The 24,953-nt window shown below is 54.1% G+C and overlaps 1 protein-coding gene across 1 annotated transcript; it reads right to left on the bottom strand.

The window, feature by feature from the left end:
- Positions 1-116: 116 nt before the first annotated feature.
- LOC311165579 (receptor-type tyrosine-protein phosphatase kappa-like) lies at positions 117-24,781 on the bottom strand (the record flags this gene model as incomplete). The annotated part of the gene is made up of 30 exons (XM_084225654.1): positions 117-939; positions 1,440-1,575; positions 1,850-2,007; positions 2,579-2,704; positions 3,126-3,260; positions 3,678-3,757; positions 4,265-4,364; positions 4,534-4,683; positions 5,943-6,078; positions 6,156-6,313; positions 7,420-7,536; positions 7,700-7,797; positions 8,530-8,566; positions 8,960-9,030; positions 9,608-9,695; positions 9,831-9,973; positions 10,267-10,334; positions 10,490-10,595; positions 11,120-11,159; positions 11,390-11,624; positions 11,742-11,853; positions 11,986-12,181; positions 12,667-12,764; positions 13,111-13,401; positions 13,970-14,212; positions 15,068-15,310; positions 15,746-15,958; positions 16,532-16,714; positions 24,489-24,542; positions 24,646-24,781. The coding sequence occupies 30 exons, from the start codon at positions 24,779-24,781 to the stop codon at positions 865-867; spliced, it is 4,026 nt and encodes a 1,341-aa protein (XP_084081780.1). The 3' UTR covers positions 117-864.
- Between the last annotated feature and the right edge of the window lie 172 nt (positions 24,782-24,953).

Below are 24,953 nucleotides of genomic sequence, written 5' to 3'. Positions count from 1 at the left end.
GTATCTCTGTGCTTTCAGCTCCCTTGTTGCTCCTGTGCCAGGTCAAACCTGGAAGAGAAGCAAAGATCAGGGGTCACCACCACCATGGCCTTTATTTGTGAGACATAGGACAGAAAGCCATGGGCTCACTCCTGCTTCTGAAGTCTCCTGCCTTTGTTTCTGTGGTGCTGCTTGAACCACATCTGGGATATTCACGTTGAGACACCATAACCTGGGATTGCCATGGTGCACCCACAGGCTGATGAGAGAGCCTCTGTGGAGCTGGTAGGGCCGTGGCACTTGGAGCAGCACCAGAAAGATGCAGCCCCAGGAAGAGACTGTGTGGGGTCTGAAGGACCAGTTTAGCCCTGCAGGACTATGGACTGTCCCACTCTTGGCTCTTGTTGACTTTGGGCTTCATGCTTCTCCCACAGTAGGACAGATATCCTGTGCTCCTGAGCACCACGGATCTTACAGCAGTTTGGGACTTCTCTGACCAAACACAATGTGGGTGTTGGTGCTACCCCACTTTCCTTGGGGCTACCTGAGGGGACAAGGGAACCTGCATGGGACAGCTGTCCTCGTCATCCTTGGCAAGGAAGCATAGGTGAAGTCCTGGTGCCTCTACATAATTAGGTTGTGATTCCAGATAAGTTCCTACACAAATGCTGGGCAGATGGTCAGGTTCCCATTTCAACACTTGGCCAAAACTTGGAAACAGTCTAGCCTCTGTTCTCCAGCCTTGGACGACCCTTGGGGTGGTTCTTCAGGAGAGTGAAGCATCTTGAGCTCATGCACATCCATTTTGTTGTCCCCACTTGCTTCCACTGGCACTGATGAAGGGCTGTCCAGGGAGTCAAAGTCCCATCCAGAGACAGGCTGTGCTTACTTGAAATTCCCATAGGTTTCAAATGAATTCAAATAACTGAGGGCTAGTTCATAGCAGAGCCCATACTGTTCCTGTGGATAAAAGGATGCACATGAGACTCTGGTGGACCAACACCTGCAGTGGCATGTCAGCATTGGTCTCCAACAGCTTCCTGACACAGAGCATGCCAGACACAGGTGCGGTCCACCCTCCTCCCCTCAGCTGGAGTCCACCTTCCCCAGCTGAGGAATGCAGGCATGTGCTCCAGGAGCTGGAAGGATGGGCAGCACCAGCACTGGAGCCAGCTGGTTCTGGCAGGAGAGCCAACATCCATGACACAAAGTGTTAAGCAGGCAGGTGGACCAGAAAGGGGCCACTCATCATGCAGGATGCTTTGGTGCCCCTTCAGTTCTGCAGAACCTGCCACTCAGGGAGTGGGTGTGTCCCAGCAGCAGAAACTGGAGCTTTCAATGATCTCATCGGCACCAGGATGATCTGAGCACTGAGGGGCTAGGGCAGCTACTGGGGCAATGCAAGATACAGCTCTTGCTGTTCTGCTGCCATCCCAGCTGGGTTTGAAGTCAGCACCTACCACATTTTTAATGAACTGTCTGCGCCTCCTCTTCAGCATCCTCACAGCCTGGGACACATCCACCACGCCTTCGCTTTGGATCTGCTCACACAGGAACCCAGCAGCACAGAAGATGCCACTCCGGCTGGCTCCGTCCCTGTGGAGGAGGGCAAGAGGAGCTTCATTTGCTCTGGGATGGCAGGTGGCAGAGCTGAGCCTCAGAGGTGTTCCCCTAGATCCCCGCACTCTCAGGATCTTCTTGGCCACAGATCCCACACCCAGCCAGCCTCCACAGGAAGCCTCCTCCCTCAACATAGCTGAATTCTTATCCACACATCCACCCGAGATGGAAGTGTCACCAATGTCACTGACACAGCCTGAGCTGTGTCCAGCTCTGTGCCATGGCTGCTCCTCCAGGAGACATCACTCACCAGCAGGTGACAAGGATGTGTCCATCCTGGCTCTGCCGATGATGTGTCTCCACCTTCCCTAGCAGGCTGATGATGGTGTCGGGCTGTGGGGGAAGGTGCTGCTGCATGGGCCAGTCTGTCAGTTGATGTAACTGAATTTCCACTGCAGCTTTCTTGGGCTAGTGGGGAAGAAAGACAGTGGGCTGGGCAGAGCAGAGACCTATTGGCTTCATGGAGGGAAGGGGAGGGACAGTACATGGCAGTCCTGGCTCAGCCATGCACATTGGATCAAGGGAGCAGCCCCACAGTGGGACATGCCACTCCAGACTTTGCTCTTCTCCACCAAGAGCTCTGAGAGCAACAGATACACAGAGCATAAGAGAAGAGCTGAGCACCAGGTGCAGCTCAGACTGATACCAGTCCTGTGTCCAGCTGCCTGCAATAATTCCCTTTCTATGAACCTCTGAGATGTACAAACGCCATCCATAGCTGCTGTCCTCCAGTTGGAAAGGCACACAAAACCACCTCCCAGTTCTACCTCTGCCTGCAGCCTCACTTCCTTGGGATTAACCTCTCTGCCAAGGCAAAAGACTCTGCTGTGGCCAGTGCCCTGCCAGGACACCACCAGATCCTTCTGCCATCACTAGCTGGGACTTTGACCCCAAATTAAAGCCTATTGACAGCTGCTTCTCCCAGCTCATGCAAAGATTCTTCTAAAAGGAGTTTGCCAGCTCTGAGCAAAGGGCCCACCTGCTGCCTGTTGCTGAGGACAAGCGTCCAGGTTGTGAAGCCAGCCCCAGGCTCCTCTGACATCAGCTGGACGTGGAAGCGGCCATAGTCATCTTCACCCTGGCTGGGCCAGAACTGCACGTATGTCTGGGGGAGGGCAAGAGGGGCATGATCACACATGGCCCCACCTGCACGCAGGGCAGAGCTCGGCCCCTCACACGGGGGGCTCACACCAGCCCCTCGCCCATAAGCCACATGCACATGGCTCTGCCAGACCCTTGCTGGGCACCAACCCAGTGCTGCAGCCAGAGAGGACACCTGGGTAGGGGTCAACAAAACCCGAGGGATGCTCATTTGCAGTGTGAGCGAGGGCAGCCCCCTGCTGGAGCTGTGGAGCTGGGACTGTGCTCAGGGCTCGCCCAGGTGGAGCTCCACAAGCCTGCAGCAGGTCCTGGAGCAAGCAGGGCTCTCATGGTAAGATCCTTGCAGGGCCAAAGGCAGAAATCACACTGCTCGGCCCCACAGGGAGCCAGGAGAGGGGAGAGCTGTCAGAGCTTGGGCTGCTGACCTTGTCCAGCTCCTGGAGTTGATTCAGCACAACTACCGAAGTGCAAGTGTAGTCCCAGACCAGAGCCCAGAAATCCACCAGCGTGGTGGGGAAAGGCAGCTGTGTGATGATTATTCTCTCCTCCTCGGTGTACGTCTGCAGAAGACATGACCGTTTGTGTGGGGAGAGCCCCACAATCCCTGAGAGCCCTTCCCACAGCGGGAACAGCTCCCTAGCGCCCTGCTGAGATGGAGAAGGCTCAGGCCGCCCCAGCCCTGCTCAGAGCAGCTCATGTTAGCGCCGCGCTGCCCTCTCAGCTCCTCGCACCCGGGCTCAGCTCCCAGCAGGCTGTGGCTGGCACACGCCGCTGCGCTGCCTGCGCAGGCAGGGCTCCGCCGATCGCGGTCGCGGGGGCCATCTCCTGGCAGCAGGACCAGCAGTTACCGCGCAGCAGCCCGAGGGCTGGGACACCTCCCCCGGGCGGGGGGCTCTACCCTGGCCTAGAGCAGGGCTGCGCAGGAGGGGCCCGGCTGCCCCGAGCCGCTCCCGCTGCCGCGGCGGGCGGAGCCTTACGCTGGCGAACACGGCGTTGATGTACGCTGGCGAGCCGTCTGCGTTCACCGAGGACATCAGGATGGGCCGGCAGGAGTCCGCTGCAGAGGCAAGGAGAAGAGGGGGGAAATGATCGGTTGTTCCCTCCCTACAGCGAGGCAGGGGGCTTTCCCTGCAACACGTACAGTCGACATAGCTCCCTGCAGCATGGGTTGGAGAGAATTGAACGGGCAGGCACCACCACACCCACGGCTCTGACAGCTCGGGGCACCCTGATGAGGAGTGCCCAAAACCCTGTGGCTGGGGGCACAGCACATCCACCCTCCTCATTGCTCTCTGATGTGCCTCATCTGAGCCTCTCCAGTGGGAAAGTTTAGACCAGGGACATATTTATGAGAGGTATACTTCGAGTACCTGCAACAGGCTCAGAAGGAGTCAGCCTAATCTGTATTTATTATCTACTAACCAGAGTACAACACCTGGACCCTGAGCCCAACCTTTCAGTGTCACGTGCTGGGGAGGGAAGAAGCAGGAAAGCATCGTTCCCGCCATGCTGCTGTCAGGCTCTGGCTTTAGAGCAAGAGGCTGCCCAGCCCTGCCAGTGTTACCTGGCAGGATCCCTGGCTTGCGGTTCTTGGGTTGGTTTCTGGGTTTCTCTGCTTCTCTGCATGGCAGGAGCTGGAACAACTCAGAAAATCTCTGCAGGGCCTGTAGAGATGATTCACCCAAGTCAGTCCTGCCTGTCAGCAACTCACCTTCTTGGGCCACTGCAGAGAAATGATCCCCCATCTCCATCCCACTGCTGGGGAGGGGAGCAGAGAGGGGGCTGGCATCACAGATGAGCCCTCCCAGCCAGTGCACCGTCTCCTGGTGGTACCTTGAACTCCTTCTCTAGGGTGCTGTTGCAGCCTGAGGTCTCATCGTCTCGAAGGGAGTGCACAAGGCTGGCGATGCTCTCCACGGGCACCCCGGTGCTGCCGCAGAGCAAACCTTCCAGAAGCGCCTCGTACAGGAAGCTGTACTGCTCCTGCGGGAGGACACAACTCAGCTGCACAGTCTGGAGCCAGTTCAGGAGGAACCCTGGAGCTCCAGATCACCAGCTGTCCTCAAACTGTGCCAGAAGTGAGCCAGGTTCATCCTTCACCTTCCGGCTGCGGATCCCTGAGGCCAGACACTTCTCATTGCAGGCAGCCCTGCTTTGGGACACAGCCAGCAACTCCAGTCACGCAGACAAGACCATCTTCCTGAGTGCTCCCTCTCACACCATATCCCTGCTCTGGGGAAGACCACCTGGAAAACCTGTGGACTAATCAGACCTTGTACAAGAGGCTGGTTGCTCCAGCCCAACCTGGTTTTCTCTGAAGGAGCCCAGCACTGAGCAGATCATGGGGACATAGTCCCTAGGCCAGGACACTACTGCCCAGAAGCTGTCAGGAGGGCAGACATCCTGAAAGCCAGACGGACAGGTGGACACTTGTTCATCATCCTTGCCTACAAGACAGCCCTTCTGTGTCAGGGTGACTGACACATTACAAATGCTGCTGATACCTCAGAGAGTCTCAGGGAAATGCAGATTCCAGCTAGCTTTGGACACAGCATTGAGAAGAGATGCTTCAGTCTCCATCACCTGGTAGCCCTAGTCCCTGTGGCTAGAGCAGGAGCAGCATGGCTAATGTGGCTTTGCCTGCCACATCCCTGAGAAGGGTGGTGTTGACAGCAAAGGGTTAAAAGAAGAAGGATGGTTTTTTCATTCAGAAGGAGCATGGTGGATTGTCTCATGTGGCCTTATAATTTGTAATACCAAGGTCTGGAAAATGACAGTGTGAGAATTCCCATACACTGTGTATAAACAGCCTATTGCTGTTTGTCTTCTCTCTGCTTTGGGGAGTAGAATCCATGTAGAGGGAATGCTGGTGTTTACAGAGACCTGGAGCCCATTGTCATGAACATGGCTGAGCTCCCTGTTTTGGGAGAGATCAAAGGCCAGAGATCACAGAGACACAGAGGAGATCACAGCCCAGCTGGTAAACTACAGGTGCACAGGCCTTTGTTAAATGGCTGAAAAGAGCAGCCCCACTGTCGCCCAGGATGGACAGAGCCTGAAGGTGCTGGTGTTCCCACTGATGTGTTACCTCCTGGCATCCCCCAGCTAGCAAGGTGATGAATAAATTTACTCTTGGCATTTCAGCCATGGGTTTGTGGTCCTTCTGGCCACCAGCCTGTGTCGACTCCCACAGGTGGGCATTGTCTCTGCAGCCCGAGGTGTGGAGGGAGCAAATTCCTCACCTTGGTCTGCACCATGCTGACCCGCTGCTCCCGCAGCTGCTGTACACAGTGAAACACATCCACCTTCCCCTCAGCCTTGCCCATCTTCAAGAGGAAGTCCAGGGCGATGAAGGTACCTGTGCGCCCGATGCCTGCACTGAGGACACAGAACACCGCGGGTCAGTGCTGCCCCCGCTGGCTGTGCCCCCGCACCGAACAGCCCCAGCGCGGTACCTGCAGTGCACCAGCACGGGGCCTGCAGGTGCTTCCAGCACCCTCTTGTTCACCACCTCCACCAAGCCCAGCAGCTGCGACGGGTTTCTGGGCACCCCGTGGTCCGGCCACAGCAGGTAGTGAAACTGCTCCACTGCTCTTGGCAGAGCACAGCCTGCCTGCAGAAAGGGAGACACGGCTGGCAACAGGGAGCTGGAAGCGGCCAGGAAACTTGTGTCAAGTGATTGCCTGCCAACAAGGAGGCAGCAGTGGAGAAAACCACTTGAGAGGGCCACCAGCACAGGGTGCTCCCTCCAGCATAAGGACTGCTCCACTCTAGCTCCTCAGACACTGAAGGGCAGATTCACCCATCACACAGCCACAAAATTCATTTTGTCCTCTGCTTCACCGTGAGCAGTGAACACAAAGCAGAAAAAGCAGCTCGTGCCCCAGAGGGAAATGATACAAATCACAGCTTAGGGTATTTCCACAGTCATCAAAAAGCCCTCTCTTGCCCAGAAAAGCTATACCCTAAGGCTCTTACTACATTGATGTGAATGGAGTCACTTGTTGCCAGCCCATTGTGATTTTTCTCTAAACATCACATTCACTTGGCATGAACTAATGCTACATCTTACCATCAGGTGCTCTTGGAGCTTTATGTTTCAGCTACATATTGCTCTGGGCAAAACAAGAAAGGACAGGAATATTCATAACTGCATTTTCTTTATATTCTACCTGTTTTCCCTCCTTGCCACTCCTTCAGCTTCTTCCCTTTATCTGAGGCGTAACTTCAGCAGGAGCACACATCTTGGGAAATGACCTTATGTAGGTTATTGTAAACCATAATCTACGTGCCCAGGTTTAGGGCTGTAAGTGACCAAGGAGCTTCAGTGTGGACCTTCTGCAGATTGATTCAGGTGACAGGCAGGCACCTGAATCCCATCCTCTTGGATGTGCAGAGATTCCGTTCCATTCCCTTTATCTGCTTTCATACCCTTTGAAATCACCTCACCCAAGCCCTCAAGAATCTACAATATTCCCATGTGCAACGTCAGTCCAGACTCCTCTGGGATGACCACTGGAGCTGACTGACTGCCTTTGCCTGGCACAGAAACCTGGGACTGATGCCCTGCCATGGATTCCATCTATAGCAACCTGCTGACACTGCACATTTTTAGGCCGGAGGCCAGGCTCGCCACAGGGTTCGTGTCTGACAGCTCCCACCAGCTGCTGGAACCCAAACACATCATGCATTCCCACCTCAGCTCCATGCCAGGTTTACCTTCTGCAGGCAGAAAATGCGTTTGACAAGGCCTGTGGTAGTCCAGGTGTTGTTGAGTGTCACGGTGAAGTCGCCGTAGACCTGCTCCTGCTCTGGCCAATACTGCTCACACTTGATCTGTCAACAGCAGTGGGGCACAGGAAAACTCACAACGAGAGCATTGCAGGGCTGCAGCAGTGCTCCCTGGCCCCACTGACAGCTGCACTGGGAGCACAGCAGGTGTGGAGGCCCGGGCTCTGGCAATGCCCAAGCTGAGCATGGGCTGAGTGGTTTTCTCTACCTTGTTCTGCTCCATTAAGCCCGTCAGCATCACAATGACTGAGGTCTTTTCCTGCCAGACCATGTGCCAGAAATCCACCACTGTCCCAGCCAAGGGGCCTTGGGAAGGAAGAGGAGAGCCTTATGCAAGTGTCCAAGCCATAGGCACATTTTTGGACATTGCCAGGCTTTCCTCTGCCTGAACACAGAGGTACAGCCAGGGGACATCAGCACCTGAAGGGGGTGTCGACCACATCAGCTTCATCACCATGTTAGAAATTAGGACAAGGAGAAGGGAGAGAAGGTGAGCCCATGTCAGGGATTCACTGCTGCTTTAGGGTCTCCTGCATGCAGACCCTTGAGATGCCTGTCAGCTGCTCCCACATTTGGGACCCTATTTTCCAAGGAGCATTTCTGCAGCTCTGCTGGAAGCCAAGACCTCCTCACTGCATGCTGCACAGAGCAGACAAACCCATTCAGGCTTTGCATTTCTGGAGGGAGACCGTATCTGAGTGCACTGGGTGCAGACATGCCAGGCATTTGCAGGATCGTCCCTGTCATGCCAGCTGCAAAAGGGAACAAACTAGGCTCGTGAGTGGAAGGACCATGTCCTCATACTGGGCAGCACAGACACCAGCTCCAGCTGCTGCCAAGCTACCACTGAGACTTTCCATGCCCTGTAGCACCTGTAACAACTGTTCAGAGAGAACTGAACAAGCCCAGAGACCCTGGAGATACAGGACTTGGAGTGAGCCATTCACAGCTCCCTGGCTGCTATCCCAGTTCCCCATTTCCCAGATTGCTCAGGGGAGTGAATGGCATCTCCTGAGGAGGAGGTTTGGGGGCACCTACCTTGAGCTGCAATGAAGAAGCGTGGACTTCGGTAGGTCTGCAGGGGAGAGATTCAAACAGCTCTGATCACAGGAGTTAAATGTTTAACAGGGAATGAAATAAAGGATCCATCCCACAGGCACCAAAGCCCAGAACTCTCAGCATAGTGTGTCCCACAAAACCTGTCCTGGCCAGCACAGACAGTGGGTATCCAGGGACTGTATCTCAGTTCCTGTCCCTTCACATGGGTCCTTTTTTTTAAAGGTGAGAATTGCACACAAACCCAGAGTACTCCAGGCAGCTTGGAGAGGATTCAGGGGAAGTGACATCCCAAGACCCACCAGCTTAAGGGCAAAAATGCCAGACCTCAGGGCCCCGCGTGTGAGCAGGACTGTCCTCCTGCCAGGCACCTTTCCTACCCTTCCCAGGGTAACAATTCCTCACTACCTACATCCACATAGCTGGCATTGATGTACCCATTCCCGGTGTCAGAGGGCTGTAGCACCACACGGCAGTGATCATCTGAAAGAGAAGGGAGGTGGGCTGATGCTTTAGGGCAGCAACAAAGAGACTGATTAAGGGGGAAGGTGAATTTATTAAAGTCTGTGATTGTCTGTTGTCTCCCCAGCAGCACCCGAGGCCTCAGGACATGTTCAGGGTTAAAGAACAGCTGATGAGACAAAGGCTGACATGGCACAGCAGGAAGTGCAATGGAGTTTTAAGGAAGATTATGAAATGGCCAAACGTACACACCATGTGGTGCCCAGAGGAGCTTTAAAGTTGGGAAGAAATTGGGTCACTCCTTTCACTTTCCTGCCTCTGGAGGGGACATGGCAGTGTTCAGCAATGACTAGCATCAGGAACAAGAATATGATGTTTGATTAAGTTTGCAGGAAGATTTGAAGAGCAGAACAAGGATACTCCAACAGGATATAAAAAAATAGGGGCAGAAATGTCTCTGGGTTTCAGTGGCCATGGAGGATGAAGTGAGTAGCTCAGTATTCTGAAGTGCTGGAGGGGCACCTACACCAGCCCAGTACGCTGTGCTACCCCAGCCAGCTCCAAGAGCCTGAGCCAGTCCCTGGAGAGCTCTGCTTACATGGGATGATGCTCTTGTAGCGGTTCTTGTTCTGATTACAGAGTTCCTTGCCAGCATTGCAGGGATGCAACAAAGTGGAGGACAATTGCTGCAAAGGAAGAAAACAAGCCCACTCAGCACTGGGATATATTCTGGGGCTGGCCAAGGCTAACTGCATCACACATCCACGGAAGGCCTGAGGAGTGGGAAGTGCAGACAGGTGGGAAAGCAAAGGAAACCAGACCTGATATTCTCTAAGAAGCCCAGCACCATGCCTATTGACTGATTCATCATCTGTCTGTTCCGCCTCTATTTCTTCCCTTTTAAACACCTTCAGAGCCTCCAGCAGTTCATCCACCGGGATCTGTGTGTTTGGCCTGCATCCATCTGCAGAGACCACAAGGACAGGACTTCAGCATCCAACTGGTGCTAAACTGGCCAGTCCTGGAACTCTGCAGCTGGGACTGAAATGGCATTGCAGCAGCCAGAACTTCTCCAGACCTTAGATTGTCCCCCCCCACACAAGTGCCTTCTCCTGGAAGGCGTCCCTTTCCCTGTGCCAGCCAGTTCTGACCACCTTGTTCCTGCAAGGAACTTGTGGAAGCTGCAATCATGCTGCCTGTTCTTTTAACAGACAGCCTGTCCAGACAAGGCACACAGGGCCCTTGCTCATACTGCACCTTTTTGACATCCTCTCAGGGGTATAGTGCTGTTGTTCTCTGAGCATCTTGAACTGTTGCGCTTTAGCCTGCAAAACAGCAAGTCAGGTGCACAGACCAGCAGAAGAGAGACACAGAGGAGAAGCTGTTGCCCATCTAACCACCCTGCTTCATCTCAGGCTCCACTTGGACACTCCCTGTCACTGCAAGTTACTGAATGCCTCACAGAGGGCCACATACTGACCTGAAGATCACTATAAGCAACAAAATCCCCAGTGCCAGGAATGCAACAGTCAGTGCTACTGCCATAACCATGGACTTGCTGACCAGCAGAGATGATGACTCCTGCCCTGCAAGCAGCACAGACCAGGCTCAGGCTCCTGCACAGCCTGAACCAAGCATTGGGACATCCCACAGGTACATGGAGAGAAAAGCAACTTCCCTTGTCTTCCACCCCAGGCTTTGCATTAGAGAAAAGCTGAGCTGAGGCAGAAAAAGTAGGTGCTTGCTTAGTGTGATAGTCTCTGTTGTAGAACCTGTGTCCCCGAAGGCCCCAAGCACTGCCAAGTAAGGTATCTACACTGAGGGGTTGCAAATACAGCAGGGGATTAGCACTAAATATGTGGTAATGGCAGGGATTGATGTACCATTTCCAGTGGCCACTGGGACCCCACCTACACAACAGTCCTGAGGATGTCCAGAACCCATCTACCACAGATAGTCTCAAAATATAAAGAACATCTATGAACACCAAAGCACAACAATATTCCATTATATCTGCCCTAAGCCAGCTCTTTTCCAGGGAAGTGGCCAGGCTGGCAAAAGGGAACAGGCAGGAGATAGGCTTGGGCACCAGGAGCAAGGAGACACTTACTGAGAGAGAAGCTGTAGCAGACACAGGTGAACTTCTCTGCCTGTTGGAGGAGACAGGAGGGAGAGCTCAGCCCACGCCTGCAGCACGGGCCTAGCTGGGGCAAAGGTTCCCCCGCAGGCCCAGCGAGTGAGCCGGCTGTGTCCGGGAGCCCAGGGACACCACGGTGGCGGGGCATGGGACAGGAGCGTGGCCTCAGAGGCAGCCCAGAGGCAGCGAGGGCCCAGCCCCGGCCCGCAGCCGCCGCAGAGAGCAGGAGCCCCGCGAGGGTACCTGCGGGCTGCGGTGGACGAGGCGCAGAAGGGCCGTGTAGTCCCGGCCCGGGCTGAGGGCAGCGTTGTGCAGGCCCTGCCCGCGGCTCCCGTCGCCCAGCACGAAGTCCGTGGGGGCGCTGAGGTTGAGAACAGCGGCCAGGTACACGCTGGCATTGGAGAGCCGTGCCTGCCCCGAGCAGATGCTCTCGATCAGCGACGCGTTGTGCGTCGAGGCCACGATCAGCTGGTGCTCCCTGTGGGCCCAAAGGCAGTGGCACAGGGCACGGGCCACGGGCAGGGAGGCGTCTGCAGGCCAGCGCCGGCGTGGGGAGGGCCACGGCGGGGCTGCAGAGCCGCGGGGCTGCGCTCACCTGGCGGCCTCAGAGCCACGGGCGATGGGGAGCAGCGGGAGCACGGCCGTCCCTTGCGAGGGGGCGATGTCGCGGGCACTGCGGCAGCTGATGGTCTGGGCGTGCGGGGTGTCTGCGGGGGAACGGCGGGGAATGAGCATCGGCAGGGCCGGGCGAGCAGCAGGGACGGCCTCGGGCAGCGCAGGCCGCCGAGCAGGGCTCGGCTGTGGCCGGGCTCCGGGCCAGGCCCCGCAGCAAAGCTCACCGGAGCTGCTGTTGCTGTGAAAGTCCCTCATCAGCGCAGCCCCGGCTCCAGCAGCCGTCAGTCCCTGGATCATCACGGCGTAGCTGCTGCCAGGGCTGTGCTCCGGCAGCCGGTGCTCAGTGACGGAGCCACTGAGGCGCAGCCGCTCGGTCTCCAGCACGCCGCTGTCCCCGGCGTTCCTGGCTGTGATGCTCAGCTGCGGACAGGAGACGCGGCTGACACGCAGCAGCTCCCGGCTGGCCGCTGGGAAGGTGCCCGCAGCTGGCAACGTCCCTGCCAGCCTGCCCTTCCCTGTGCCTGCCCCCTGTGCCTGGGCAAGGCTCCGGAGAGGAACGGGCGGGAGCCTCAGCCCCACGCGGGGAGCTCAAAACACAGGAGAGGAGAGGAGGAATTTGGAGCCACCACTGAGGATGTGTCAACAGCAACCTCTGTGAGCAAAGGGACGGATCTCTGATAAGGGAAGAGGGAGGCTGCTCGTTTGAAAGGCTGTAGATACATGTACTGAGCCCGAGGACAGGTCTTGCAATATCACAGGCACTGTGGTGATGTGCTCCATATGAGAAGCCCTGAGCTTCTCAGTCCTCCTGTATTTCCTTATGGCTGTCCCTTGACCACAGTTCCCAGTGTGCCTGCACAGAGCTCCAGGCCGGGAGGTGAGGGTCTGCCCTGGTCCCTGGGTACCTGGTATCCGATGATCTCCCCGTTGCAGGAGGGCAGCGCGCTCCAGTGGAGAGAGCCCCTGTCGGGATCCAGCCACAGCTGCTCCGGTTTGTCTGGCACTGCAAGCAGAGACCATGGGGTCACACACAGGGCCATGGGCAGGGGCTGAGGCCAGAGGAGGCTGCAGCAGCTCCTGGCCAAGGGACAGGCTGCAAAGGGACTCCCTGGGAAGGGTTTGTCCCCTGCAAAGGCTGCGTGTGCTGCAGCAGTGGGAAGCACAACAGTGTGGTGTGGGGTGGCACAATGAGAACGGGCTGTGCCCTGCTCGGGGCTCTCCCAGCCCCTTCCCCAGAGCTCCACAGGACCCAAGCAGCTCTGATCCAGGCACATCCCTGGACAGAGCAAATGATCAGGCTGAGCTGACAGGTGAGGGGAACATCTATCCTCCCTGTTCTGTGCACTTACCTGTTTCCTGTGTTGTGAAGAACCGTGAGAAGAGAGTTGCGATGGGAGGCAAGTCAATGGTGACATTGTACTCAGTGAAGGGCTGCAAAGGGGAGCAGGTGAATGTTCCCTCCTGGCCATGCAACATCTGCTCTACATTCACCTCCTGAGCCTCACAGGGAGGGGAGGAAGGCGCTGCCAGCCGGCACATGGCCCTCATGCCCTGGCAGGCATCGGGGAACCTGCAGGTCCATTTCAGTTTGATGCTGGTGCTGGAAATCTCAAAGGTCTCAGGGTCAACCTGGAGCACTTCTGTGAAGGAAAGATTGCCAGAAGGTGACTTTATTCCCACCCAAGTCAGGCAAGGATGCTGCAGTCAGACAACTTTGCTCATCACTCTGCATGGTGGGAGGGAAAGGGAGAGACTGGAGGTGGTCATGGCAGCCCTCTGAAAGGGGAGCAGGAGGAGTTTGGGGTCATGTTGCACTAGTAAACTGAATGTCAACCATTGGGTGAATTTCTCCAGTGGCACAGCTGCTCCTGTTCAGTCCAACATCAGGAGATCTTGGGGAGAACAGAGGGAAGGCAGGAGGGTGTGTCCCCAGCTGGGCTACATCACAGCTCACAGGGAGAAGCAAAGGGATCCTGCCTGCCTCAAAGCAGGCTCTGAGCTGTGTGGCTGCAGCCATCCTTTGGTGCCATGGGAGAGCCCTACAGGAGACATTCCCTCCTGGCCTGGAAGCAGGAGCTGCTTCCACAGCCTCCCTCCTCACAGTGCTGGGCCGAGGGAAAAACCCTGACCTTGCCATGGTGCCCCCCTCAGAGATGTTCTCAGGATCTCCCCCTGCAAAGGATTATCCTGCTCCAGGTCCCTCCTTACCAATGCACTCCACACTGGACTGAATGGGGACCCAGGCACCTCTGGAGTCTCTTCCAAGCCAAAATTCTTTGTACCCAAGTGGCTCATAATCATCATACTGGAATTGAGTCTGACATTGGATTTCACTGAAGGATGGCTGGAAACCCTCAGGGCAGCTCAGCATCACTTTCTCATTCTTCTCATAGTTCTGCTGGTCTGGTGCCAGCTGGAGGCTGGAGTCCCACAGGGGCCTTTGGCACACTTCTGTCAGAGGTGAAAGTGGGTGTTAGGTGGGCTGGAGGAGATGAAGTGGGTATGGGTGAGTGGTGAGAGAGAAATCCCCAGCAACCCCTCCAGGCAATGTAGGGAGAGGGAAGGTGACACATCCATCTGCTGGGATGTGACCTGAGGGCAAGCCTTGTTGGGAAGGGGCTTTCCTTGAACTCGTAAAGTGTGAAGAATCACTCATTGCTGAATCTGCTCCTATCCACCCACTTCCCCTTGTGGCCACTCCTATCCACCTCCCACAGCCCAAAACAGAGAGATTCCCATCCTATCTCTCCCTGTGCATCTCTCCTGAGCACTGCCATATACTGCCATGCCCCTACTGAGCACAGCTGTGTCTCTTCCTGGGAGAGCTCTGCATCTCCATCCCCTGATGGATGGCATTGCTCCTCTCCCAGATCCATCCCAATCAGCCTCCTGTCCCAGTGCCAAGGGCTGAGCCAGCCCTGCATCATCAGGGCTCCTTCATTCCCTGCTGCTCCAACCCCTGCAGCTGCAGGAGGTGTCCCCCAGGCCATCCATGGGCCAGCAGGGCAACAAGCAGACCTGTGCATTCCAGGGTGGCACCTGGAGGCACAGCAGAGATAATGGAACTTCCATGGACACCTGGGTGGCAGCCTCAGATCCTGCCCCTGGCCTGGGCCCCCGCCTGGGAGCCCCAGACTTGGCCTGCTGAGGAACCACTGCAGGAGATTTCCGCTTGCCCAGCTGATTCTGCCTGGTCTGTTGTCTCCTGGCTGTGTTTTCTTCTTCAGCAGTTTGCACAGGCAACAGAGCCCCAGGGAGGGTGAGGGTAGAGGGGACACACGGGAGACCTGCTGCAGCCTCACTTACCCGCACACAGGACATCCTCCTCAATGTGTGTCCAGGCACCTGTGCTGCTCCTGCCCCACCAGGCATCCACATAGACTGGTTTTCTAGAGTTGACTCTCTGAATTCCCTTTGTACATTTGACCTTGGGGAAGGAGGGCTCAAGGCCTTTGGGACAGGTCAGTGTCAGTTCTCTATTCTGTGGGTATTCAGCTTCATTCTCCAAAAATTGAAGTCTTGCGTCCCACTGAGGTTTTGGGCATTTTTCTGTGAGGGAGAAAGCGTGAGAGTCCAAGGGAATGCTCAGGCAGGAGTGGGACCAAGGCTTTTCCATGATGAGCTGTGGGTAATGTCAGCATTCCACACCATGAGGAAACCCAAGGACCTCCAAGAGCAGAAACAGAGCATGTGCCTGGGCAAGGAGGTGATACAGGACACTGGGAGAGAGCTAAAAACTGAGGGGCAGGATCCCCTGGGACTTCCCCGTGACATACAACTCAGGAATAAACTGGGAGATGCAGGGATAGAGAAAACCTGTCCCACGCTGAAGGCTTCTAACCCTGTCCACCTTGGAGACTGCTCCGAAGTGGGACTTGACTCTGAGCTGTGCCCAAGGTGTCTCACAGATACAGCAGCATGTCCAGGTCCCCTCCACAGGGTGAAGTGCACTTAGCAGGGCAGACCTACTGCTTCACAACTTACCTGTGCTGCAGATCAGGTTCTGTGCCAACCTCTGCCATTCTCCTGAAATATCCAACACCTCCCAAGCATTCTTCCTGTTTGCACATCTGATCACGGCGAGGGGAGGATCATCATTCTCAAAGCAGCTCAGTGTCACCTCTTCACTGACCCTGTAAAATCTCTGCTTTGGGCTAAACTGCAGCTGTGAGTCCCACTGGGGCTGCTGGCATCCCTCTGCACAGAGGAGAGGAGAAGGAGCTCATGTAAGCAGGATGGGAAGTGGTCTGCTGGGATATCTCTTGCTCAGATTTGGACAGGGCCCATCTCCTTTGGTTACCACACTCAACTGCTGATCCCTCGGTTGCAGCCTAGAACAGAGTTATTGGTGGCAGCAGACCACCCCAAGAGCAGTCCCATCCATGCCTGCTACAGTCTTGCAGGCTTCCCAACTCAGGCTCCATTTGGGAAAGGCTGGGCAGGGACTGAATTCCTTCCCAGTCTTCACAGAGAGTTCCATCCTCTCCCACCACCTTGGCCATACACCCAGACATTGTTGGAAGGCACAGGGCCTACAGCAGCCCCCAGTGCAGGGAGCCTTGTTCCTGCCTTTGAACCCCTCCCAGGAGCACAGACCCCAGCAGGTGCCTACAGCAAGGTGCTGAGACAAAAAGAGCCTTGTCACTGCCAGGACATGGGGCAAAGCCATCCAGGTCTGCCATTCCTGCACTGTCATCTGTGTGACCAGGTCACAGAGGGCCTGCCACCAGCTCAGGACCCTGGGTCAGGGTGGTGCAGGGCTGTGCTTACCCTTGCAGGTGGGAATCTCATTCCACAGGATCTGGGCCCCTCCGGAAATGCATTGAATCTGTGGGACAGATGGCACAAACTCCCCAGAACAGCTGAGCTCCACCACTTCGTTCAAGGCATAGCTGTTCTTCTTTGGGTTGAACCGCAGTTTGGGGTCCCAGTCAGAGGGAAGTTTACATTTTCCTGTGTGCAAAGGCCAGAAGGCAGAGCCTGAGGGTCACTGGGCTCCAGCAGCATCCATGAGGATGGGGGAGTTCTATCTGGAGTGGTGCCAATGCCTGTCTCTTCAGAGGGGTGGCAGAGACAGCACCTCCCAGGATGAGCCCCATGCCCCAGCTGCTTTATCCCTCCCCACACCCTCTGGAGCAGTGCAGGAGGGTTATCCACAGGGTTATCCTGTCCACCTGCTGCTGTGGAGACACCCCAGCCAGAGGGCTCCAGCAGCCTGGGGGACGCTGCTCTCTCCCACAAATACAGGGGCTGTGGGAGTGCACCAGACTCTGCTGGCACCACTCATCAGCATTCCTGTCATTCTGCAGGACATGACCTGCTCACACCCACAGGCACACTTGTTTGCAGCAAAATCCCACTTGAGTTGCCACTTTGCTTTTGGTCTGGATGTTACACTTGTTATTTCCTCTGCTTTATCCCTCTCAAAATCATCTGCTGGCTCCTAGGAGCAGGTACCTCCCATCCCATATATCTGCCATCCTCACCCAAGGCAAGTGACACCCCCTCATCTGAGTGGGCTGAAGGGGCTTAGAGCATGTGGGTATTTCACCAGCTGCACGTTTGGTTGTGTTTTGCATCATGTAGATTGGGCAACTGATTGAAGTAAATTTTCATATTAGTTTTCATTAAATTGTTGACAGGAGTGCTGCTGCCTCTCTGCATGGATCTGCATTTGGGTCTCTACCCTCTGACCAGACCCTGCTTTTCACACAACAACTGTAAGTCTCTGAGAGTGTTCCTCCACCATACAAATTTAGCTGTAGCTGTCCAAACTTTGTCCAATGTTACCAGGGTGCAGCCAGAGAGTTTGCACTGCTTCCTACTACACCCAAGTGGCATCAGGACTCCCCAGGAAACCAGGTGTGCTCTGCAGACCTCATGCAGTAATGGACCACAGCAGCTGCACCCCCTCAGACAGAATGAAACCCCTGACAAATAAGTGGGGAAAAAAATAGCCCCAGACTGGCAAATTGAGCATCAAGTATTTCAGTCAGGTGAGAGCTACTCATGAAAGCATTTCCCATGTTTTAATTTGCATTTCAGGGCCCTGAATTGTGCCTCCAGGAAGCTTATTCACTGATGGGTATTCTTTGATCATGGAGGTACCACAGAAATGTGAACAAAGTTGCTTGAAAAGAGTCATATGAGGCTTAGCCTGAAGCAAGAAGCAGTTTGAGGAGATGGAAACTCTGCAGTTGAGGCAGCCTTAGGAGCTGAGTGGGTTGTGAATGCTCATGAGCTTGGCTGGCCTCTCCCACACGGCCCCACTCTTGACTTCAATGTGAGGGGGCCTCACTATTTATCCTTTTGTAACTGTACCACACCTCCTGGTAGTTGTGAGAGCTCCCACAGCACTCAAAACCCACTGGCAGCACCCCATATGGCAAGCTGCTGGGCAGGAAACCAGGAGGAAAAGAGAAATTCTCGTTTTGCAGGCACTCTGCTGACACATGTGCAGATTTCAAGAGGTAAGTGGTACAGCATCTTTCCACAAACATGGATGCTCTGCTGGCAAGGGTGATTGCAGCTGCACAACAGAGCTCTGCCTTGCTTGCAGCTGTCCCTGAGCCTTTTCATAGAGCAAAGCTTTTACTGTTGAAGTAACTGCGAATGAACCTCTCTAGACTTGCCATGCTTCCCTGCAGAGGCCGGGGGTAAGGCAAATAAGCCACATCTCGTGTTTGCTGCTTTAGAGGTGCAATATCAAGCAGAGTTACTGTAGCAAAGATGAGGGCTAGTCTTTGTTTAAAGTTTGTAGCTTTTCCTTTTATTAAAAGGTGATACTTCACAACTGAAACGAGGCATATTAAGTGTTATGCTAATTATTGTTTACAGGCACTTAGGACTCATTCAGTTTTTCATAAAAGTGTAGAAGATCTTGTGCTGGAAGGTTCCCAAGGAAGATCACTTATTTCCAGCCCTCCTGTCATGCACAGGGACAGGTTCCACTACACCAGGTTGTCCAAAGCCATCCACAGTCTGGCCTGGAACACTTTCAGGCATGGGGCAATCACAGCTTCACTGGGCATCCTGTGCCAGTGGATATCAAAATACTGACTGCAACACTTTGAGTGTTGCAGCTAACTCCTCCCCCACGGAGTGCTCCATCCATCAAATCCACACCTTCCCAGTATGGAGACAAGGATGTCATGAAGGACACTGTCAAATGCCTTGCACAAGTCCAGGTGGATGATGTCAGTCACTCCTCCCTTATCCACAAATGCTGTACTCCACCACAGAAGGCCAACAAATTACTCAGATATGATTTGATCTTTTGAAGCCATCACAAGTAATTTCCATGTGCCTCAGAATAATTTCCAGCAGAAACTGTTCCATTATCTTGCCCAGCACCAAAGGGAGACTGACTGGCCTCTAGTTCCCTGGGTCTCCCTCATTTCCCCTTTCTAAAAAGGGGGTTGTGCTTCTCCTTTTACAGTCAGTGGGAGCTTTACTGGAAGTTACTGGCAACAACTTCTCAGCTATGATGAATAGTGTCTTTGCCACTTCCTCCACCCTCAGGACCCACACATGCATCTAATCAGGGCCCATGGATTAGTGTACCTTCAGGTGCCTCAGATGGTCTCAAACCTGTTCTTTTCTCACATCTGGATGGTCTTCATTCTGCCAGCCCCTTCTTTTGCCCCCTAGAACTCGGGTTACTTTTCCTTGGTGCCTTAGGGGCACAAGCAAATAGGTGCTGTGTAAGACTCCTGGGCTGGAAGCAGGTGTGAAGGGATTGCATGAAACTGAACTGAGCTGGCATGACAGCCACACATTTCTGACTAGGCATCCACCTTTATCAGGACTCCAGCCAATCACTTCTCTTAGACCTGGGCATGTATCAGACTTAATCCTTTGCAGGAACATCAGCCTCTTCTCTGTTGTCTTTGTTTCAGATAAAAAGGCCTCCACAGATGTGCAGACTTGATCCAGGGTTTCCTCAGTGTTCCTGTCAGTGTCTGCTGAGCTGGAATGGTGGGATGCTGCTGGGACACTGCATGGATTCCAGCACAGCCTCAAGCAAGGGTAGGCACATGAAATGTGCTTCTGCAAAGACCACATATGTGCCAGCAGTGTGTCTGTCCTTCGGACACAAAGACTAAACAGGAGAGCAGTCCTGCAGGCAAACCCTCATGCTCCCTCCTTGCTTCTTCTCTGCCCACAGGGCCCCTTGCAAGCACCAGGGTAATTCCTATCCTCTGCAACTCATCCTTTCCTTCCCAAGCTCTCTGAGCTGTGTTTGATGCCATGTGCTTGCTGAGAGGAGCTAAGAAAAGCAACCACAGTTTCCACAGAGAAAACCACTGTTTTTCCAGTTGCATTGGAGAGTTGCACTGTAAGCCATTGAGAACAAAACATGGGTCTTACAGCATCTCTCTGAATTTGGGAATGGAGGTGATGCTTTGGCCCCACATTTTAAATTCCTCCTAGGCTCCCCTGTGCCCTTTGCCCTGCCAGATGTGCCCCTGTTGTGCTCAGGGGCAGACAGAGGCTGATACAGCACCCACGTTCCAAGCTGGGCATGGACCATGCTGAGCAGAGCCCACGGGCTGGGTGGGAGAGATCAGAAAGGGCAGGCAGAGCCCACAGCTCATTCCCATACTCAAAGAATCCAGTGACTGGAGAGTACCACTACAGGGGAATGCACCAGCCTCAGAAATTATCCTAGGAATTAACAGTGTCTGACAGAGGGATGAGTATGGCAAAAAAAAGCTTGCTTGCCTTGCAGAGGGGCAGTGTACACGAGCAGGGCAGCCTGAGGACTGCCAAAGCCTATTCACCTTGAGCACACAGAACACCCTGCCAGCAGTGCCCAAACATCACAGCCCCTCCAGGGCTTGCCTCCTGCCCACATTCCTACTGCTGCAGAGGAGCTGAATTCCCTGTCACAGCAATGACACCATCTGCATCCAGGCATCTACAGCTGCTCAGAGTCCCTCCTTGTGGCATTTCTGATGATTGTTTGAGGGTAAAGCCTAGAAAGCTCTGCTTCCCTGCAGAATGGGGAAGAGAAGACACTTTCAGTCCATGCCTGCTTTCATCTCAAGAACATTGTTGATTACAATCCAGCTCGGCCTCACATCTCCAATAAGTCCAAGCCTGTCAGGCATGTGATTATCACTTGAGGCTCATTGCAAGAAACCAATCCATGGCTGCTGGGTGTAGTCGGATGGACAGGCTGGGAGGGACACCTCTGTCCCCACGCTCCTTACACCCCTTTCCAAGTCATTCCATGGAAATTGCTGTGGGAAAAGGATTCCTTGGAGCAAAGAAACCCGTGCTTTAACCCAGGGTGGGTTTTTGTGTGCTTTGGAGATGTCCATGGGAAGCTGTCAAGGGACCTCCACTGGAGAGATGGAACTCCCCACTAGTGCAAAGCAGTTGGATGTATTTGTGGGGCTGGCACACTAAAGGAGAAAGGAAAGTGCTCAGAGAGAAAGGGGAAAGAAACTCTCCGCTTCCAACTTGTAGGGATTAACAGAAACTGGGAGAGTAATGGAACAGCTCTCAAACACTGTTTTTTACCCTGCACAGTGGTACACAGAGAGATGCCCACAGGCTCTCTTCCCCAGCTAGAGGAAGGATGCTGAAAGGAAGGTCAAGTGAAATTTCAGCAAGGAAAATATAGAGTAGATGTGACCAAATAGGCACCTTTTGTAATGTGCAATGTGTGCTCACTGTGAAATGGGAAATACTGAATGCCTGAGACAGGAGTGGTAACAAAAAGTTGGTCTATTTGCCTCCAAAGGCAGATATTTACTGTTTTGGGGGTTTCCTAGTTTATACTATTAAATGAATACTTTCTTCTCTGATATTGTTTATTACCCATGAATCTAGAAAGCCTTTTCCAGAAATGTCTGGACTGCCTGTCCCTGCTGCAAGGAGTTATGAGCCTGGCAGGCTAAACAAGGGCCCAGCATGGGCCAGAAGGGGAGGGTCAGGAGAAAGGAGAAACAGCTATGCTGATAATTCAGGTCAGGCTCCTGGGTTCAGCCCTTTGCTTAACAGCAGAAGGTGTTCTTTCTTACATTATATTATCTCACACACAAAGAAGAAAGGACAAGATGAAACCTAAGAAGCAGTAGGCAAAGTTCAACCCTTTTGGCAGCTCAGTTCAGCAGCTGAGAGAGGTGACAGCAAAGTGCACTGCAGTCTTGCTGTGTTTGATGCCATGTGCTTGCTGAGAGAAGCTAAGAAAAGCAATCACTCTTTCCACCAGTGGAAAGCTGTTTTGCAAGGCACTGGGAACACAAACACAGGTCTTAGAGCCTCTCAGTGCTCCTGACTAGCAACCAAAGCTGCTGAGCAGTCTTCAAGAGTGATGGAGCAGGGAGACCCTGGGGATGCTCTGCTTGAGTGTCATGGCAGGGAAAGGACGTGGCAAAGCAAGTCCTGAACAAGGCATTGTGAGAAGAGCTGTAACTTTAACCTGTACTGGTCTACCAGATGCTAAAGGATATCTGACACGTGTCTAAGAACAGGAGGCAAAATTTGTGTTTCCTGAATCTGTGCTCTCTTGATGGGAAGTGGAAGCATGTTGGAGCACACAGTTCACCACCCCTAGGGTGCCAAGCCCCAGGCACTCCTCTGCAGTACCTCTTAGCACTCATGTTCCCCCTAGGATGTACTCTAGGCACACCTTGGAATTTGGCTGACGCAAACCCTTTCAGATGGGCTACGGCTTAGTTTCAGCTACCACCCTCCAACCCCATGGCCATTGCAGCTGTGCTCCTTGTTAGAACTTCTTGTCAGCTGCCACTAGATCACTGCACAGTGTCAAGCAAGGCTGATGAAAAAGGGGTCCAAGCCAGCTTCTATGCTAGACCCTTTGCACAGAAAATGTGCCCTAGAAGCTTCCCCACCTGCCTTCCAGGTGCACTGGGGCTGTAAGGGGAGGAGAGTTTTGTACAGGTATGGCATTTCAGGGAGGGAAAACTCCCTGTGAAAGCAGCACAGCAAGACAATTAGGTGACAATAGGACAACAATGGGACAATAGGACACAATGCACCCTGCTCAGTGCACGGTGTCCCCATGATGGGGGAAGCTGAGCAGCAGGGCCAGCCACACGTGCAAACCACATCCTGTGCCTATGGCTGCTCTGCTGTTCCCTGCACCGCTCTCTGTGGCACTTTGCACAACAGGTTGTACTCGGTATCTGCCAGAGGATGTGCTCAGGGATCCCACCCTATTGTTCCCTCTCTCTGTCCAACAGCTTTACCCTGGCCCACTGCCACTGTCAGCCAACTGCACCCTAGCAGGGATGGGAGAGACCCTCCTGCCTCACTCGGGCCATTTTCCTTGCCCTGTGCCTCTGCAAGAGAAGGACCCTGATGCATCAGGCTGGAACTCAGCAGAGGTGCCGGGATGGGATGAGCCCACATGCTGAGGACGCAGGCAGGGCTGCTCACACTGCTGGGTGTGGCCAGCACATGTTTGTGTCTTGGTTCCTTTTTTCACAAGCACCAAGGTGCAAACTCAGCAATATCATCTGTGTCACGGGCAGTGCCAGACTCCTCTGGGGATGGCTGGGTGACTGAGAACTGCAGAGTGTGACAAGACTCTGCAAGCCTACAGGACCCTGTTGCACCCCACTGTACATGACACAGACAGATGCTGATCTTAGCGTGCACCTTGAAAACAGATGGGAAAGCCATGGTTGCACATGCTGGCCTGGGAGAACAGCTTCAGCAGGGATCTGGGCAATGGGAAGACACTCTGGGCAGGAGAATATCTCCTGTTGCAGTTTTAGCCCTTGTTTTTTGTGTGACAGCGTGCTGTGCTTACATTGTCTGCAACCACACACATTTTCCCTGGAAACAGGCGCCTGTGACACCTCTCACATAGCACAGCACAGCCCCTGATGTCACTTCACATCAGCAATTAAAGATTCTGATCCTATTCCCTGTACTCTGTCACAGCCACTAGATGATTGTTTTCTCTGGCCTGCATCCACCCAGATACAGCACCACGGTGGACCAGGATGACAGGATTAGACGCTAGTTTAATGATTTTTATCACCTAGCTCCAAGTTTCATGATTTTTATCACCTAGCTCCAAGTTTCATGCTTTTTATCACCTAGCTCCAAGAAAATTAGTTTAGACAAATACTCCAAGACAGATAGAGAACAGTGCAAGGTCACAGTTCCTGCACCCACAGCTCAATTGCCAGACAGTGCAGCCTCCTGGGAGGACAGACAACATGTGAGCCTGCAAATTCCCACTGACTCTGCTGGCATCCAAGTGTGCAGCCAGGGAAGGAAGAGCCCAGCAGAACCCTGGGGGTGCCCTGATCCTTCCAGCACCAAGGAAATGCATTATAGAGCAATCCCAGAATATGATAAATCCTGTCCCCAGCCTCTCCTGGACACCCAGGGGCTCAGCTCATGGCTCCCCAGGTCTTGGCTGGGCACCAGCACCCATCTCCTCTGTGCCAGGACATGGCACGCTGACACTGTGCCAGGATACCTTGTATTCCAACTCCATGGAGGAACACTACAGACTGTGCAGAGGCTTTCCCAGCAGCCCAAGCTTTGCTGCCCTCCATCCCCAGCAGAGCTCTGCCTAACCACAACCCAGCTGGTGGACTTGGGCCCCAGTGTGGACGTTGGTCAGATTTCTCTGATACAGCTGCTGTATCCTGCACGCCATAAGGCTGCACAGGGGCTCTGCAAAAGGAGCACAGTAAAACCTTCTCTTGGGGGCAGAGGAGGGAGCACTGCTTACCTTTTGCTCGGGATTTTCCAGAGCTGTTGGGATAGGGCTTACCACGATTATGTGCTGCCAGCAGATGTGTAAAGAGCAGGAGAAACATCCATTGCAGAGCCATGTTTGCCTATGCTCCCAGGGCAGGACTGATGTCTCAGCTGCCCTCACTACTCACTCATCTGATTGTGAATGGTGCAAGCACAGAAAGGAAACAGGCACGCACAGAAGTCACATATGGTGCAAGAAGCTTCCTCATTGGAGAGAGAAACTCTGCCAGTGTCAGCACTGCCTTCTTTCTCTTTCAGCTCCATGACCCTTTTGCTGTCTCTAATTTCTTGTCCAAAACCACAGTTTTTAGGTTTTCTGTCGGGACCAGCTATTAACGACAGCTTGGTTGCCTCCTCTCCCAGCACAGATTTCAGAAGGACTTGTGAGGTGTTCTGGTTTGTGGCCCCTGTGGACTTTAGTCTGGCATGGAGCTGA

Source organism: Fringilla coelebs, assembly GCF_963513975.1.
Source record: "Fringilla coelebs genome assembly, chromosome: Z".
Classification (NCBI taxonomy): domain Eukaryota; kingdom Metazoa; phylum Chordata; class Aves; order Passeriformes; family Fringillidae; genus Fringilla; species Fringilla coelebs.
Note: the sequence above shows the minus strand (reverse complement) of the source record. Positions and strands in the feature narration are given on the sequence as shown.